Raw genomic sequence first — 18,312 nt, 5'->3', positions numbered from 1 at the left:
TGTGTGCAGAGGTGGGGTGCGCAAGGGAGGGAGGGGTGTGCAGGGCATCTGTAGAAAGGTGCGTGCAGCCAAGTGTTTGCAAGGGGAGTCTGCACAGAGTGTGTCTGTGCGTGGGTGCGTGTAGGGGGGGTCTACAAACGTGCGTGTGTGCTGGGGGGGTTGTGTAGGGACGGGGGGGGCTGTCGGGGGTCCGCATGCAGGGCTGCGGGCAACTACGCAGGAGTGTGTGTGTGTTCGGGGGGTTGCAGGACAGGTCTGTGACGAGGAGTGGGTGCGGGACTGTGTGCGTGTGCCGCGCCGTGTGAGTGTGTACGTGTGCGCGCGCCGCGGTGTCTGCGGGGCGCAGGGGCCGTGCGGGTGGCAGCCGCGCGCAGGGTGGGCGCCGGGTTCGCGGTGCCGTGGGTGCGTGGGTGCGAGTGCGTGCGTGTCCTGCGCTGGTCCTGCGCTGCCGGCACACGGCAGAGCCGCCGGCGGAGCCGCCCGCGGGAGGAGCCCGACCCGGCGCTGCCCGCCCTCCGCCCGGTGAGTGCCGCCGCACCGCGCCGCGGGACCGGGGGACAACAGAGGAACCGGGGACCGGGAACCGGGGGTCTGGGGGCAGCCCGGGACCGGGGTCCGGCAGCGCGACCGCGGGGCACGCAACTTTCCCGGGAGGGAGGGGAGTCGGGGCGGGCCGCGGCCGGGGCTGCTTTCTCGGGGTCCAGGGGGGCCGTGGCCCCTTTCCCCTTTCCACGCCCGGAGCAGCCGTCTCCCCGCGGCCGGGCACGGAGCTCCCCGCCGGCTCCGCCGCCCCTGCCCGGGCCGGTGCCCGCGGAGCCGCGCCGCGCTGCCCAGCCCGCCCTCCCCAGCGCTCACGGCCGCCTCTCAACTAAGTTGCCGAGAAGCCATTTCTGAGCCGGCACCATCCCCGAGAAGGGAAAACATTGCCAGGAGCCCGCGCTCATCCCTTCTCTCTGCACCCTCTTTTGCAGGCGTGGCTGGTCCCAGCTAAACATGCCAGGAGCGCTCAGGGCAGCTCTGCCCCGTTAACCCGGGGTGCCTGGGAGGGCTTGGCCATGAATTCCTCCCCCCCTGCCCCCGGGCCCCCCCTCGGCCCGCTGCAGCTCTGGCAGGAGGAGAACCAGACCCAAGGTGGGCTCTGGAACGGGAGCCAGGAGTTGGGCTGGGAGGAGCTGGAGAAGATGCTCTTCCTCTTCGCAAAGGAGCCCGTCACCATCAGCCTCACAGCAATGTACCTGGTGTCCTTTGTGGTGGGCTTCGTGGGCAACATCATGTCCATCAGGGTGCTCACTCGGAAGCGCCGGAGTCGGGTGTCCAGCCTGAGTGCCACCCGCAGCCTCCTCATCAACCTGGCGGTGTGCGACCTCATGGTGGTGTGCGTCTGCATGCCCATCACCGTGGGCAACCTCATCTACAAAGCCTGGGTGTACGGGGACTTCCTCTGCCGGGCGGTGCCCTTCATCCAGGCTGTTTCTGTCTCTGCCAGCGTCCTCAGCCTGACCGTCATCAGCGTGAACCGGTACTACAGCGTGCACAATCCACTCAACGCCCGGTCTTTCTTCACCCAGAAGAGGATCCTCAGCACCATCCTAGTGGTGTGGTTGTTGTCCTCAGGGATATGCATGCCCCTCATCTTCATGAACAAACGGGATGAGATTGGGGTGGTGGAGGGCTTGCCTCTGGTGTTTTCCATTTGCAGGGAGATTTGGCCTCAGGAGAGGCTCAAGCAAGCCTACAACTTTCTGCTCTTCTGTGCCCTCTACTGCCTGCCGGTACTGTTCAACATGGTCATCTGCTTCCTCACGGTGCGCCGGCTGTGGAGCCGCAGCAGCCAGCTGAAGGAGAGCACTGCCCTGAACCGATCTCTGCCAGCCTCCAGGCTGAAGATCCGGAAGAAGGTAGCACAGATGGTGGTTGCCCTGGTCCTGCTGTTCGCAATCTCCTGGCTGCCCGTCTACCTGATGGACATCTGGATTGATTTCAACATCCCTAAATCTTTGCAGGATGTGACTCCTTCTCCTTGGATCCTGCAGCTGAGACCTTTTGCCCAGTGGCTTGGCCTCACCAATTCCAGCCTCAACCCTATATGCTATTGCTTTGTTGGGAACCTCTACAGGTCAGCCAAGGAAATGAAGAGCAAATACCACCAAAGAATGGTCTCTCTCTTCAACTTTTCTCTGTCCGAAGGGACAACCCGTTCCTCAGTCCCAGAGCTGCTCTCTTACCGGAGTTCAATGGAGTCTACAAGAAAAGGACCTTCCGCCACCCCCACCATGGGTAGGAGGGGTCAGGGACGGCATGGCCATAAGAACAAGTGTGGACGCTTGAACTCCTGCCAGCATCCACCTCTGAACACTGTCTCCAGTGAGAACACTTCCTTGTAATTCTGCTCAGGAAGTGCACCTCACACCCTCATCTGCATTTAATGACTCTTTAGAGGTCTTTCTGAACCAGATATTTTAATGATCGAAAAAAACTTTCTTCTAATCACTCCCACCACCAGTTCAAAAATACTGAGCCAGGGAAAGAAGCAAATAACGAGAGAAAAAGATGACGTATTTTAACTCAGATCAAGTTTTAAGACAAATGATTTTTACTGGGGACAACTAGATGTGTAGCCTGTTGCCCAGTCAACAGTCACATAATTAGATAGATCAACTTCCCAACAAGTGAGCTCTCCCTGCAGCTCCATCTCTGGATGCAGAGATGCCCTTTGGATACAGCAACAATTTGACTGCTTGCTGCTGCTCACCCTGTGCTGATAAAGAGCAGCGATAAGAGGCACTCTCTGCTCCAAATCCGTCAGTTGTAGTTGCAAGTGGTGAAGAAATGCTAGAAACAGCATCATAAAAGTAATAGTAGTGGAGAATTTCACACACTACCACTTGAGATTTCATTGTCTGATCGTATTGTTTCACTCCCCCACGCAAATAAATTCTCCTGATGTGAAGAGACAGTGCCAGAAGTACTAAAGCAACCATCACCACTCCACATTTGGGAATTCAGAAGGGATAATGTGGCCTTGGAGGTGATTTAGGAAATGCAATAGGAAAATATTCCTTGGGCATCAGCTCTCTTTCTTACAGATATGTTCCTGCAGGAGGAGTGGAAAGAACCGGGCATCTATTAACATGATTTGCAATTGAAAAACCAGCTCTTGTTCAGCTGGGTCTGTACCAAACAAAGTCAATGGCATGTGAAAATAAAAATAGAAAGTGGTTTATTGCTAATAAAATCAGAATCCACAAATGCGACGCTATTTGTCTGGGAAGGAGAGAATCAAAGTGCTTGCTTTTCCTGAGGATCAGAAGTAGGTTAAAACCTATTTCTTCCATCATGTCCTTTAAAGGAGGCTTTGATAAATAAATTGTATATTTTTATTACGTTAGCATTGAAAGGCCCCACTAAAGCTTGAGAATTCTATTGCACTGAGCACTGGATCTGTATTCATAAGGAAAGGAAACCTTTCTCCCAAAGAGCTCAAAGTGAAAATACATCAGACCAGGGAGAATAAAAAAATACAACAAAGAGCCAAAAGGCTGGAATGAAACTAGGGATGAGCCCCTTCCCTGTGCTGGCCGACTGCTAAGTGTGAGGGGATGCACGCCGCCTCCTGATGCCAGAAGAGCCCCTGCCCCGGCTCCTTGTGTACCTGCGCCCGGCGCAGCAGAGCTCTCCTCTTAGCTCTCCTCTTAGCTCTCCTCTTAGCTCGCCTCTTAGCTCGCCTCTTAGCTCGCCTCTTAGCTCTCCTCTTAGCAAGCCCCAGAACAAAGGGAGAGGATTTTGCATGCAATGGAACTCAGACTTTTGATGACTGGGGGCTTTTTTTTATTACTGAACAAGGGAATGATGTTCTGAGAAATCTAAGTTTCAAATAATATCCCTCTGCCTTCTAGGGAGCTTTTTGCTCACAAAAAAATAGAGACGAAAAACAGCCATTCAACCCAACAGGATTCCCACCTTTGGAATGATCACACAGTAACATTTTATGTTACTAATGATCTGCCTGGAAAACAAAAGATTCCTCCTTAACAGGCAGTGCCATCCACAATTTGTATTCTCTTTTTGTGTGAACGAGAAAGAAATTGCAACTACCCAGATTTACTTGGGGTGAGAAATGGCTTTTATGTGTGCTGGGAGATGAGAACACCTGCATTTTTGCAGGTGACATAGGAGTGTACTGCTTGATCTTTCAGTAGCTGTGGAGAAAAGCCTGTGAAGATTTTATTTCCTCTTTCAAGGCATATTTTCAGGGCTGGCAAAATGCACCAGGCTGAGGAGCATTAAAAGCTTGCTCCAAATGCCCACTGACTCCAGGTCCTGGAAACAGATGTCCTCCACTCCCAGACCAGATGTGACACAATACTGAAACTTCCCTACATTGCCCTGACCAATGTATTTAATCCTGCCCTGAACAAACTGCAAAGAAAGGACCATGGAGATGCCAGACCAGCTCTGTCCCACCTGGTGGCCCACTTTGAAAATGGCCAGGATCAAATGATGCAATCAAAGGTGCAAGAAATCCACATTTTAAAGTACCCCAGAGGATTTTTTTTTTTTCCTCTTGGCTCATGAGCTGTTGCCTGGGTCCTACCCTGAAAGTCTCCGTACCCTCCACAGAGGCAGAAATACCAGGGACTGTGTGTTCTCCTGAACACGCCTGTGCCTCCCCGTCCTGATGGAGATGCCCACGCCTTTCTCCAGCCCCACAGCGCTCCTGACCTCCAAGACACACTGTGGCAAGAGCCACTTCCACTGGGCAAAGTCATCTCCTCTTCACACTTTTACATGTATTTTCCAGTTTCATTCAATGTTCCTGATTTCCTATAATAAAGTCGAATTGCTCACTTGAACTCCTCTTTGTCTCCCTTGGTTGCTCTCGCCCTATCCCCCACACTCCAACTGCTTCTCCGCTGTTTCTATAGCGAAATCTCCCCCTGCCTCTCACTGTTATCAGTCTTTGCCTGCAAATTCCCCTCACTCTAACGACTCATTCATGTCTTCACTCCTCTGATGAAAAATCCCTTCCTGCCCTGCTGATTTGAATGGCTCCTTTTGTGCTGCAGACACCTGTTAGTGATGGAGAACACTGATTTATTTTGCACGGCTTACCCAACGGCTGCCAGGTAGTAATGAATTTCGGTCACTATCACCCAAGGGTAAATGAGAAGCAGTGACGTCAATGTGAAAGCCACACAGCATCCCGTGAGCCGCCCGGGCTCTGGCAGTGATTTTATTAACCTGAACAGGTCTGTGTAACGCAGCAGGGCCTGGGTGACTCATGCTGGTTCCCAGTGAGGTGAAACCTCGGCATTTGGGAAAGTGGCTTTTTTGCCCTCCTATCTGATAAAACATCTCATTATATTTAGGGTTGAGAAGACATCTGAGGGTCCTCCAGGCCACACAAGCTCCTTGTTTTGGATGCCAGGCACTTTGATAGGCATTCAAGGGACTCCTGGCCCTTCAAGGAATCAGGTGCAGATACGGCCCTGGCTGGTGAACACAGATGGTTTCCTCAAAGGAGCTCAAGCCGAAAGTCTCGCACTCGGTGTGTGGTTGAGGAAACGTGTTTCTCTCTAAATGTGCCCAGGCAGACTGGAAATGTGAATTTTAGATGTCTCGAGGACAACGTTTTCCCGCAGCAATGCTGCTAATGCATCTCAGTCCCACTCTTTCCCCCACAGGTCTTTCTTCTCTGCTGTGCCATTTGAATCAATACAGGCATTTTACCACATTACCAAAATAGGATGTTTAAAACAGCTTTACTTGAATCCCTTTGCTGCAGTAAAGACTTACAGAGAGTTGCTGTTCGGTAACTCTCTCTGGGAATATCCCATGATCTGTTCTTGTACTGTCAGTATTGTCTCAAAGATGCTACAGCTTTATCTTCTGCCTGTGAACCACGGAGAGATGAAAAAAGAGATAATCTTTCGCACGAGGTATCGTAGAGGTACATACAATCACAGCTGATACGTAGCCCTTGTATGGAGAATGATGAATCACTGTTTTTTACAATAAAATACTCAGGGAAAGCCAATGAAATGATTAGACAGCATGTGTAAGGGCAAGGCAGCACCTTTTCTCATACCGCGAGCAGCAGCTGAGCTCACGGTGGTGAGGGCTGAAAGCAGTAATAAGGGTTCAAGAGGAGACTGGACTGTTCACAGCAGAAAGGGCCATCAAGGGCTATTAAAAACAACAATGCAACTTTTAGAGAGCATTGGATATATAACCTATAATTTCCACTGTTGCTCCTTCCCAGGATACGTGTACCGGCCACCATTGGGAGCAGGATGCTGAGCTGAGCATCGTTTGGTCTATTCGGTACCCTTTTCCTTATGTCCCTATGCAAAAAAAGCTCCAAATTAGTCTGAGTCCTGTTTTAAAGAGTGGGGGGAGAGCAGGGGATGATTTCAGACCTGGCAGAATTTGATCAACAGTAAGACTTTGCAGGACAGAGTCATCTGGAGGTAGGACACGTTAACGCTGACACAGCGCAGGCGAGAAATGCTCACTCAGTCACTTGCAGAGCGAAGCTGAGGAGCCCCAGCGGATGGTGCACGGTGCCCACCCCAGCGCAACACAACAGAAATAACAGCTCCATCCCTCTTCTAATATTCATCAGCCCTCTGGGTGGGTCAGCACCTTCATTGCAACAACCCTGAGCATCCCAGAAAGAATGTCCTCCAAAGGGAAACTCCTGCCTGTTGGTATTTTACATATTAGACTTACTGATGCTGAGATTCAAACTAGGATGAAAGCTGGCTGGTGAGTTATCTGCAACACCAGCAGCCCCCAGCACGGTTCCTGTGTCTCCTCCCACGCTCCCCCCACCACAGCACATCCCATACACAAACACCTGAGCCCTCCTGACTTGAAATATTTAAATGAACAGAGAGAGCACAGGAGTTGCCTGGGTTTCCAGCACATTGCGATGCCCTTGTTGTAAAGAACCAGAGAATGAACAGTGCAAATTTTCTAGGAAAAATCAGTGCAGCTCAGTTTACCTTTGTGATTATATTCACCATGAAAATAAATCACCGGAGGCTGCTGAAAGAACAAATAAAAGAGCAGCTATGAGCAGTACTACCAAAGAGATCGCTGGAGCCCTCCGGGAGTCAGCCTCCAGGAGAGTACTGCTCGCCTGGCACACATGGGGATCATATAAGACTTTCCCAAACTTTCTGGGAATGAATGACTACTGCTTAAGTCAGTCCCAGGGGCACAGGAATTGCAGTAGTTGCTATCTCTGCCTGCTAAACATCTTTAGGCAAAGTCCCAGGACTCAGGGCTGACACAACGCAGCTGTAAAGTCAATGCAGTCTCATGCAACTGCCTACCCCCAAGCTTCCCTGCCAGCCCATGAAGGAGGCTCCCGGCTGCCCTGATTTAGGGATTTTTTCATTCTTAGCTTGAATCAACTGGGAAAAGCTGGTCTGGGGCAGAGGAGGAGCCACGCTAGGATGAGTGCCTGATCTGGAGAGGGAAGGATGCTGCTTTCCACCTTACAAGGGTGCCTGCTCACTAAAGGTTGTGAGGCAGTCATATAATTTAATTATTTCATTAACATTTTATTCAAATAATAATTTTAAAATATTTCAGCAATAAAGATGGATTCAGAGCTTGCAGAAAACATTTTTTCAAGTGAGGAATCTACACCAAAGTCTTCCTGTTTGGTGTCTCTTGCTGATTCCAAGAAACCCCCTGAAGAAATCAGTGCCTGGAGCACACTGGTAAAGAGCTGGCTCAGGACTGCCAGAGCAGGGGCACTGATTACCTTGTGATTATCCTCAAGGGAGGGGGGAAGTCTCCTGGAGCTGCAATATGACCTTTGATTTTAAATGTTTTCTATGCCCAATCTTTTCCCTCTTACCTCATTGCACCCTGTCTAAGACAGCTCGTTTATGTTGCAAACTGGGGGGGGAATTATCCAAGGAGACTTTATTTTTAAAAATACCTACGAAATATTTCTGCACCTGAAAGATCCAGGAATGAACAGCTTGTCCCCATATGCCTCACCCCTGCCTCTGTGAGTTTTTATGATAACAGCCAGATACTGCAGAGCACAAAATGCTGTGTGCCCTATAGGATAAAATCACCAAACTTTAATCATTCCTTAATCAGGCATGCGTTTCCCAGCCGCAGCACTCTGCCAGGCTCCCTGGGTCCGACTGGCAGAGAAGCGAGCAGCCAGCACCGCTGACAGCCAGGCTCTCGCTGTCCCGTCTGCCTGTCAGCTTGGCCCTCCCTGTCCCTGCAGGAGGTGGCTTTTTGGGGCCTGGCCAAGCTGAGTCTCTCAGCTCTGCCCCTCCAAACGCCAAAGACCACGTCCTCAGCAGAGCCACCAGGCAGGATTCCCAGGCTGGCTCCCGTGCTCCAGGAAACAGGATCTGTTGCACTTGGTCGGCGCAGGCTGGAGAGACTGAACTATTCTTGTTTCTAATCACCGCAGCGAGGCTGAGCTTGCGGTGAGTGGCCACGAGGACCCTCCGAGCACGAGCCCGCGATGCTCCAGCATCTCTGGGCGGCTGCACGGGCGTGCTGCTACCCCAGGTGCCGCATAGTCTTTGCCTTTCTTCATTTTCCACTTGAGGTGTTTTCAGTCAACCCCCGCTTTCCTCTCCTCAGCCATTCACCACGAGAATGGAGCTGCTGAATTAAAGAGCTGTATGAATGGGTCTTTAGGCAGATGTATCCCATTACCTCCTGCTCACAAGTCATGAGCTGTTATTTCTGAGTGTGAGGAAGGAAAATGTGGCAAAACATTCAGGAAACAAACTAAAGAATAAAAAGGGGAATGAAAGAAAATCCGGACAGTGAAATAAAACCATCTTAAGGCAATTACCTGGGAAGAAATAGAGCTGCCAAGGATATTAAAGCTCTCACGCACCTGCTAATCTCTTCTGATAGAGGTCTGACTGGCTAAACTAATAACGCTATTAAATCTGCAGTAATCATTACCAGAGGCAGCCCAAGGATCTCACAAAGCCACGTGCCTGGAGGAAGACCATTTCCAGCACGAACGTGCACAGCAGCAGGTAGTGGTACCTGCACCCGAGATGTCAGCGTAATCGCTGAGTGCCTGTGACTCAGTGACCTCCCTAATTGCCTCCCTCAGCTGGGAACTGAACACGGATTTCCTAAGGCTCCATCCAGCACTTCTGCTTTTTCAGACTGTTCTTCTGGGCTCTGGGTAGCACAGGAGAAAACAAGAAGTTCCCACAGAGCCTGACAGTATGGATCAGTATTCGGCGTGGGCTGACTCATAAAGTCTCCACAAAGGCTGGGATGTTCTCCTTCAAAAGTTAATGACATAACACAGACTCTGGCAGAAATGCATCAAGAAAAGGATATGCAACAGCAAAAGTATCAAAAATCCTCCTCCTAAATCCTTGTGGCGGGGCAAAGCTGCAGTCCGCTTCTCTGCGAGCGGGAGGAGAAACAGGCTGGGGTGGGACGGGCAGCCCCTGCAAGGTCCCCGTGCTGACCCTGGCACATCGGGGAGGAGGCGCAGAGGTGCATCCATGCAGCAACGCGAAAGGATGATCAAGAGTTTGTGCAAAAACATTTTTGATGCCATCGCTCCAGCACGGTTCGCGAGTGCCCGGCGAGGCGGTGGGGATGCTGCCCCCTCTGTGGCAGCAGAGAGCGCGCAGGTTATCTGCTGCCTGAAAACATGCAGACCCTGCTTCCCTCTCATTCCCTCTCCACCGCTGTTGACTTTGGCAAAGTTTCCTCTGATTTATACCAGCAGATTAGAGTGAAGCCCACAGTGAATGAAATGCTGTCAAAGTGAGGCTGCTGTCACATCAGCTGCTGTAATTCCATCGACTTAATGGATCTACTCCTAATTTACAAGTCAGAGCTGGATCCGGCACCAGAGGCTGAGTACAAAGGTGTCATTTTTATATAGTCAAATTTATATCTGAAATAAATACCACATTAGATCTTTCCAAGAGGTCTGAGCTGCAATGTATTCATTTTTCTTCCTGCAGAAAGGTGAAATTCTCACTAATGTTTTCAGGTTACCTTCAAGTCTCAAGGTTGGATATTTTTCAGCCATCTGCTTGTTCCACACGGACCCTCAGGGGCCAAAATGGGCAACTGTATTCTCCAGGGAGTCCTCCAGCAATTTGCTGCGAGGGGTATTAAGCTCCTTCCTGAGGCTGCCATTTGCCAGGAACAACGCGGCAGCCTGATGATGTGCAGCCTCTTGCAGTGAAAATTAAGATAATGAAGAATAAATAAGTTTACGTCTACAGGCTTTTCTTGTATACTTCAGAAATAAGGAATATTTACACATAATTCCCAGCCAACAATGGTGTAGGCATAACAAGCTCAAAACACCCTTGTCCCTCCAAAAATCAGTGAATATCTGTGTGAGCGCAGGCTGTGAACAGAAGTTCATGGCTTAACCAATGTCATGTCACACAGGACCGACTGCGGGAGAGTGAAATGGATCTACACAGACGCACGTCCCGGAAGAAAAACACATCCACAGTAGCCACATGTCCGCATCGGCAAGCACAGTGCGGGAAGACTGTGTAGGGTGGGAAAGTCTTTGCTCTCAAGTAAAATAACAAAATACTCTTCTTGATCTCATCTCCCTAATTCCCTTCCCGAAGTCCGGGCAGGACAGCCCAGAAGCCAGAAAGCTGCCAAAATTGTCATGGAAACAGCAAAGCTTTTCTGCGAGGCACGGTGCCAGAAGTGGAAGCCAGAACTCCTAGCAGCAGCAAACAACTCTTTCCTGAGTCTTTCACTCCATCAAGCAAAAAGTGAAACTTGGGAGAATGGGGGGCAGTGATGGGTGCAGGGGTCCGGGCGGTGGTAACAGAGCAGCTCCCCTTCCTCCATGCCCGCCGCCGGGACATGGGGAAAGCTCTTCGCTCCGGGTTCGGTTGGCTGCAAGGGTACAATGCAACCGGACAGCAAGACCTTAAATTTCTTATCTGCAGACTTGAAGCTGGTAAACAAAGCACTAAACCAGAGAGGCAACCAGAGGCATTCTTTGCTGCCTGCTCTTGTAGCATGGAAGTCTGGCCAATAAACCAGAGACTCTTCTCATGTTGGCAATTGGAAGTGACTGCAGGAAACCCTCAGGGCATGGCATTTTCTGATGAAGGTCCGTATGCTGCCCTGTGGGAGCAGAGATGTGCTCTGCTGGTAAGGAGGACTCAAAAGGAGTGAGAAAGAGAAAAGTAGTGTTTCATTTTTGCTGATAAGCCCAAGCGTGTTTGGTCAAGCAGCCTTTGCCCATGGGAAATGTTTTCATAAATTATTATTGTTGTTTTTTTTTTCCCCCAAGTCCTTTCTCAACTGTGAGAAAAGTTAAGCATTTTTTTTTATTCCTTGGCATGCTGTGCTGGAATAAGAGAAATCTGCAAATAAAGGGGTGAGATGATGAAGTGTGACCCTGAACAAAGAGCTGGACACATACAGAGTTGAAAACAGCTTAGATTGTGAAGCAGCAAGAAAGAACATAAATGAAATATCCTTTGGTGAGCGCATGTCTGTACCTCCTCTGGTAGGAGGAGCTGCTCCAAGTCCCCAACATGGAGACTACGTGAATTTGTCTTGTCCTATATGCCTCTCCCCTTAGTATGTGATGGTCTGCCGTCCACGCAGGGGAAGGGGAGGACAAGCGGCTTTGGCAGTCCCTGCTGTCCTTTCCATGGCCCCCTCAAATGGAAAATGCCAAGGGACTGTCCCCATGCCTCCCTCGTACCACCGCATGAGCTGGGACTTGACTTCCCTCAGTCCTGCCATCCCCGAGGAGATGCCGGGAGCCTGGTCCCGCAGGCTCCACAGCCCAAGGCTTCGGTCGAGGAAAGGACAGCTGGAGCTGTACAGACTCCGTTGCAAGGACTGGGTCCTCAAAGGAAGTGCTGTCTGCGTACATTTGAAAGCATGGTTATTTAATTTGTCCTTTCTTTGCTCCTATTTTTATTGCTAGCTGTTTAAATTATACAAATGAGGTTTGCTCTTGTCTCATCCCCAGAGAGTCAATGCATTAAACAAAACATCAAAATATACTCATAATCACGGAAACTCTCTCATATATATTTATAATCTCTGAATTATTGGCATTAATGCTGAAGTGGTTTCTATGCGCTTATCTCTTCTCACTGCTTCTATATCCAAAATATACAGCACACAAAAGATAAACACATTGAAACTATCCATCCATTAACACATCTGCCATCCAGAAACAAATGCAAGGAACAAATTTACAAGGAAAAGCCAGTGAAGGAAACAAACACAATTACGGTGACATGTCTCCACTGCGGTCTGATCATTAAGGACGACAATAAGAGAATTGTCATTCCGAAGACTCTAGCTACTTGGGGGCTGTTTCCAACATGGGAAGCACTACCCAGAGAAAAAGAGCAAGGCGGAAAACTCACAGTGACCCAGGGCAAACAGGCTGGCTTGTTACCTGTGTGTAGTGCAGGAGCCCCCCAGAAATACTGGGGGGACAACCCGTAAAGAAGACATGAGTTAGTCTGTATTTTCAATGGTTGTACCCAAAATACTTCCCATTTTCAAAGAGAAACAAGACACCAAGAGCAGCCCTCAGCCATGCTCTGCAGGAGAGGGGGGTAGGAAAGGATGAAGGTGCTCAGTGCTTCTCAGCACCGGCAGATAGAGCAGCCACTACCCGCTCCAGCCCCTCCATCAGTCTCGGGCTCCTGAAGATGTGCTCAGCCCATCTCGGCCACAGTTTGTGCTGCTTTCACAGACCAAGCTGTGCCCTGGCAAGGCACCGGTGTCGGGATGCCTCCCTGAGAGCCGTGGGATGGTGGCAGACTGTCTCGCAGCCTCCAGCAGCTGTGGAGCCCACGGGGTCTTTCCCTAAACAATCGCCAAAGTGATGGAAAATGACCTCTGCTACACGTGAGTCTTGCTCCCTTCTCCTTGCCTTTCTGTTTGTCCCGGGCAGGGATTGCTGCAGCTTTATCCCAGGGTGGGAAGAGTCAGGCCTGGTGTATCTAATCGAGGAGCCAGCCTCTTCCTTTTGCTCCAAGCACCAAAACACAGACACAAACCCTCCAACACACACCGCTCAGCTGGGGCATCTTCACAACCCCGTGAACAGCCCCAGCACTGTGCAGCTTTCCTTCTAAGATCTTTGAATTCTAAGGCAGGAGTTGCTCTCCAGCACACCGGCTCAATAATCTGACTTATTAGGAAGCCCTCAGCCTCCAGTTTCCATTTCGTACTGATGCTTTGTGCCGCCGAAGTGCCGGTTTGTAGGTGGCCAGCTGTCTGCTTGATTTGTGAGAACCCCTGAACCGCTCACAAATTCAATCAACCGCCCTTGCGGGAATCACTCCCACAGCCGCACAAAATTCGAGGGACATTACAAGGAATGGCCAGTCATGAAAAGCTGACCTTCAGCATCAATAACTAATGTTGCTAAAGCTGACTCCTTAGACATTAGTGAGACTGACTGCTGCTCCCCATAAGATGCATTGATGCCAAGTGCACCTTCAGTGTATATTACCAATAAATTACTGGAGGTACCTCTCGGTTTCTTCAATCAAAAAGCAATCACCCTCCTCCCTTCCCCATGGCAACCACGGTTTAGTTACCACCTCATCACCTATTCCGTATTGAGGCTGAAATACATGTTCCCAAAGACTGAAAGCTTCAGTCTTTATTAAACCGCAAATATTTGTTACTCGCTCAGACAAAGCATCTTCCAGTCTGCACGTGGATAAATGTTCCCTTCTCCATTTTGAAGTACGGTGGGATGGGAAGGGCAGGGAAGGTAAATATTTAAACAGCCTGCTAAAGGAAAGCCATGCTTTGAGACCCAGAAAACCAAATGCTCCGCAGGTGAAACTTCCAACAAAAAAGAGAACAGAGTATTGCATTTTGGCCACAGGGAAGCCTTCTCTCATATCTTTTTTTCTGGTTTTTGCAGACAAGTTGACAGCCTGAATTATCAAAGCATTTGTGCTACACAGGAAGTATTCCCATTCTGGGGCTGATGCAGCAGAAGACATCTAAGCCAGACATGGAGGTCACCATTTGTTTCTTTGCTGTCAGCTCTGGTTACAAGAAATTAGCTACTATGACTTCCAGCCTGGCCAGAGGTAAAACTCACGGTGGATCTCTCAGCACTTGCAAACATGCTGCCAAGGAGTCTGAAAACGGAGAGCTAAGATTCTCCTCGAGACGTGACCGAGGATGCTGAGCACCCACTTGCAACATTTCTTCTCCAGAACCACTTGCTTTGTAGGGTTTTTCTAACACTAGATTCTGGTCCAATACAAAATCTGAGCACTGACTTTTACTCAAAAAACATGAAAAGCCAGGGAAATTATATAAATTCAAACATGAATGATCACAATTTGGGCCTTTTATTGTAAATATTTGTACTTTTAAAATGATGCTAAATAGATGGCATGAGGAAAATAGGGAAAATTTAAAGGTATAAATGCCTCTGGGGTAATAGGCAAGACCTGGGGAAAAAACTCTTTATACAGGAGGAAGGAAAGAATTCTGCTGGATAGCAAGACATGTGCAGTCCTTGAAGGAAACATAAAAAGCCTCCGATAAGAAACTGCTCAAACAAATGCGCTACATGGTGGCACCATCTACTGGGTATCAACAGAAACAGCTGAGAAATGGAGGAATTGAAATCTGAGTCATTTGTTGTACCCAACAGACACAAGTGAATGATGTCTCGGGAAATGCAGAACTGGGTTGGGCTGTAACATGGGACTGTCGATGCGCAGGACGCATAAAAGCGTCTACAAAATCCAGAAGAGCTATTGGCTCCATCTCACAGAGTCTTCCCTACCATCGTGCAAACAGATGAGAGACCCTCTTCCACAGGCTCTTTCTTTCTGTAGTCTTCAAGTAAAATAGCAAAGTACCATATATTCTCTTTCTGGTAAGAACACATGAACCACACACTAGCTTTTAACTAGGAAACACCATGTGCACGTTTCTCCTCCTACGTCCAAGAAATATAAACCTAAGAGAACATCCAACAGAAATGTTAAGTAACTGCTTTTGAACTGGCTCTCTTTCAATCCACACAGTAGACAGGGCATGGAGCCAATTCAGAAGAAGCGTTTAAATTAAAGCATACAGTACACACAACGCCTTCATAAAAGCCTTCCTGCTGGACTCGCCCTCAGTTGATGTGTTTGGCTTCCAACCTGCCTAATCCTTGTGCTCTTTGGTAGCTCCAGGCCTCATCTTTGGCACGCAGGAAAGCATCCAGCCCCTCCGCCATGTCATGGAGGTGGCCTCCCGTGCCCTTGCTGCCCCACATCCCCCAGGTCAGCATGGATTTCCAATAAAAGCCCTCCGCTCCAGCCCTGATCTCCCAGGCACTCCAGCTCTGCAGGTCATGGACTTCCTCTCTGCTCTATTCAAAGGCAGCTTCCTTCAACAGGAGTAGACCCCACAGCATTCTTATAAAGAATGCACATCCTTAATCTTTTCCTTCCAGGTTTCACAGACTGTATAAAGATTTCCCAAACACTCGTACCTTGCTCCTAGAGAATTACGTGCTGTGCTAGTCACTGAATAAGATCAAGTTATAAGCAACTGTAACTAACTGTAAGAAGATGCCAGTTTGGTATTGTCCTCTGTTAAATTGCTTGACACTAATCCAAGTTTTTCACAAGACTGCTTTCAGGTGTATGCTTGGAACATTTGATACCTGGATTTATTCTCCACCATCGCATGATTTTGTAGCTCTTGAAGAAGTAATAAACTTCTCCATGATATAGTTGGTCCAGAGATCCTTAAGATGATATGAAATCCATAGGAAGTCATGTGTTTTCCTAGGTCTGCTGCTGCAATGTGATACCTTGTTAGACCTACTGAGAAGCTATTAGTACTTTTATCACCTAGGTCTCCATGATGGTTGGGCATGTCACTGTGCCCTAGAGACACTCCAGTGTCCTGGGAGTGAATACTGGGATATCTGAAATTGTGTTCATCATATTTTGTCTTGTTCCAGCCCTGCAGGAAACAGCCCAGGATGCCTAGCCCATCCCTGAATTGCACCACGCAGCCATTCTGTAAGCATCCCAGTTTAAAAAGTAATGCCAAATTAAAAATCAGCTTGAAAAGAATCCAGCATTAAAATTACTGAGTTTCTGGACTCTACAAAGAAAGGCCATTAAATTTAATTCCCATGCTTCTGAAACATATATCAGATAGACAAATTGAGAGGTTTTTTTTTTTAGAATTCAGCTTTGAAATCTAGTTGATGCCTCAGCAGAATCACTGCTCTGCATCCCATGCCTGCTCACATCAAGACTATGGCACTGCGTCTCAAGGAAGAAAAAGGGGATTTCCACAGGGATTTTTGATGAAACAGGATACAAGTTGTTGATTGTCTTTATGATGACTCGATGAGATACTGGAATCTTCATTCCATGTAAGTGGAGCTTATTCGTAGATATATACTCGACTACCACTTTTGCAAGGCATGGGGAAGTCTAGATTTCACCATATTTCCCAGCTGGAGATAAAAGCAACTTGGAAAAGATTTTTTGATGACTTCATGGTGATTTTGAACTGTAGCTTCCTCCCCTTGCATCAGTTTGGTGTCTCTCACAGGATGAAACATGGATTTTGTTACTTATATTTATGATGCAATCGTTATCACTTAGGGGGAGAAAGGCCTTATCTCTGCTCTGAACTAGACTCCTCCGATACCTGAGCTTATAAAGCAAACAACAAAACTGGATTTTGTAGGACCTTTAAACTTGCAAAATAATTTAAAAAAAAAGCATGTAGCGATGGTCCTATTTTTGTTCCAGCCGTTGATGATGACTATGTTTTGCAGTTTTTTATTTCCATTTTTAAGAGCACCAGAAGGATACGATTTGAGATGATTTGTGCATCTGCTACAGTGACATTTTGGTACTTTGCTTTTAAGATAAATAGATAGGGGTAAGCCGAACTCCACAGAGTTGCATTTTGCAAACTAGAGGACTACAAACAAGGGGCTCGTGAAAACACTTGCCAAGGATGCTGTTTATCAGTTGCTGCAGAACCACAACAGAACACGGTTTAGTAGCATATACTTTATAATACCAATCGATAAGGTAATTGAAATATTTCAGGTACTTCTTTCAGGTTTTTCTTCTCATTAGAAATGAATATTAGACATTAAACATATTCTTTCAAAACACTTGAGAGTTGCAGCTTTTTTTAAAATGATACAAAGCCCTGAGCCTTCTCCCGTCTTTTCTCAGTCCCTTTGAACGTCTCAGGTTTGTTAGAACATAGTCCACTTAGAAGCCATTAGTCACCTATTGGCATATTTAGGACGCTAATAGCTTTGAAAATCTGATCCTTGTAAGCACAAAGTGTTTGGTCATATCGGATGCAGGCAGCACCAGATTATTTGGCAGTGCAAATACAAAGTGGCAGAAGGACACGAACACGATTGCCCATCCTTGCTGTTGAACCAGCCACAGTGCTCGATGCCGTGATGATGCTAGCTAATGCCAGAGTTGGGCGGTCTGGTCCCCCAGATGGCAAAGCAGCCACCCTGGGTGCCTGTCTCTCCAGGAGCATCCTCCACATGCAGGCAGGATGCTTGTGGGAGGCTTTTTTAGGAGGACTTTCTCTCCTAAGTCAGCTCCTGGCTAGGAAAAGCACCAAGCCATTGCCCAGGCACTGTGATGTTTGTTCCTCAGCAGTTTCCAAGTGCCATTTTAAGGCTGCATCTCATAGCAGCAGGAATCCACCTCTGACAGTGGCTCTCCAAATCCCCCTTTCCCAGTGAAACCTGGTGATGGTGAGAGATGCCAAATCCCAGTGCCAGAAACGTCTGTATGTGCTGCTCACGCCCTGTCTATAGCAGACGTGGCAAGTGAGAAAGCTGACACACTGACTAACGGGTAAATAGGATGCTCCGGCAGGCTTTCCTTACCTGTGGTTCTTCAGCTCCATCTCTATCTTCTGCCTTCTCACCCTTCTCCACCAACAGGGCGTTTCTCCATCATCTGCAAACTGTCATAGCAATGAGGGAGAGAAACCATCATGGGTCTGGCTTCCCAGCCGATATTATTTGCCTTCCAGGCAGACAGGGAGTTTGCTCTAGTATTGGGTCTGTCTGGATCAGTAGCGTCTTTGTTCTCCCTTGCTATTTGACAAACCTCCTGCCTGCTACACAGGTCTCGTCCATCACCAGCATCTCTTCAAGCATCTCCTGAGCAGCAGGGGAACAGCAATGAGACGTACTCTTGGCCAGTTGAAAACAAGGCAGAGGGCTTCCTCTTCAGAGCTTCAGCCCCACCATCAGCTCCAGAACGCTTGGACAGCAGA

At 48.6% G+C, this 18,312-nt stretch overlaps 2 protein-coding genes across 2 annotated transcripts in view; one reads left to right on the top strand and one right to left on the bottom strand.

The window, feature by feature from the left end:
- EIF3B (eukaryotic translation initiation factor 3 subunit B) overlaps window positions 1-18,312 on the bottom strand; it is a 396,012-nt gene that overhangs the window by 313,884 nt on the left and 63,816 nt on the right. The gene's annotated exons all lie outside the window — the stretch shown is intronic.
- LOC142089031 (galanin receptor type 1-like) lies at window positions 1,056-2,384 on the top strand. Its single transcript, XM_075164915.1, has one exon. The coding sequence runs from the start codon at window positions 1,056-1,058 to the stop codon at window positions 2,382-2,384; it is 1,329 nt and encodes a 442-aa protein (XP_075021016.1).

This window comes from Calonectris borealis, chromosome 16 (genome assembly GCF_964195595.1).
Source record: "Calonectris borealis chromosome 16, bCalBor7.hap1.2, whole genome shotgun sequence".
NCBI lineage: Eukaryota > Metazoa > Chordata > Aves > Procellariiformes > Procellariidae > Calonectris > Calonectris borealis.
The sequence above is the reverse complement of the archived record's forward strand: the minus strand, read 5'-3'. Positions and strand labels throughout refer to the sequence as shown.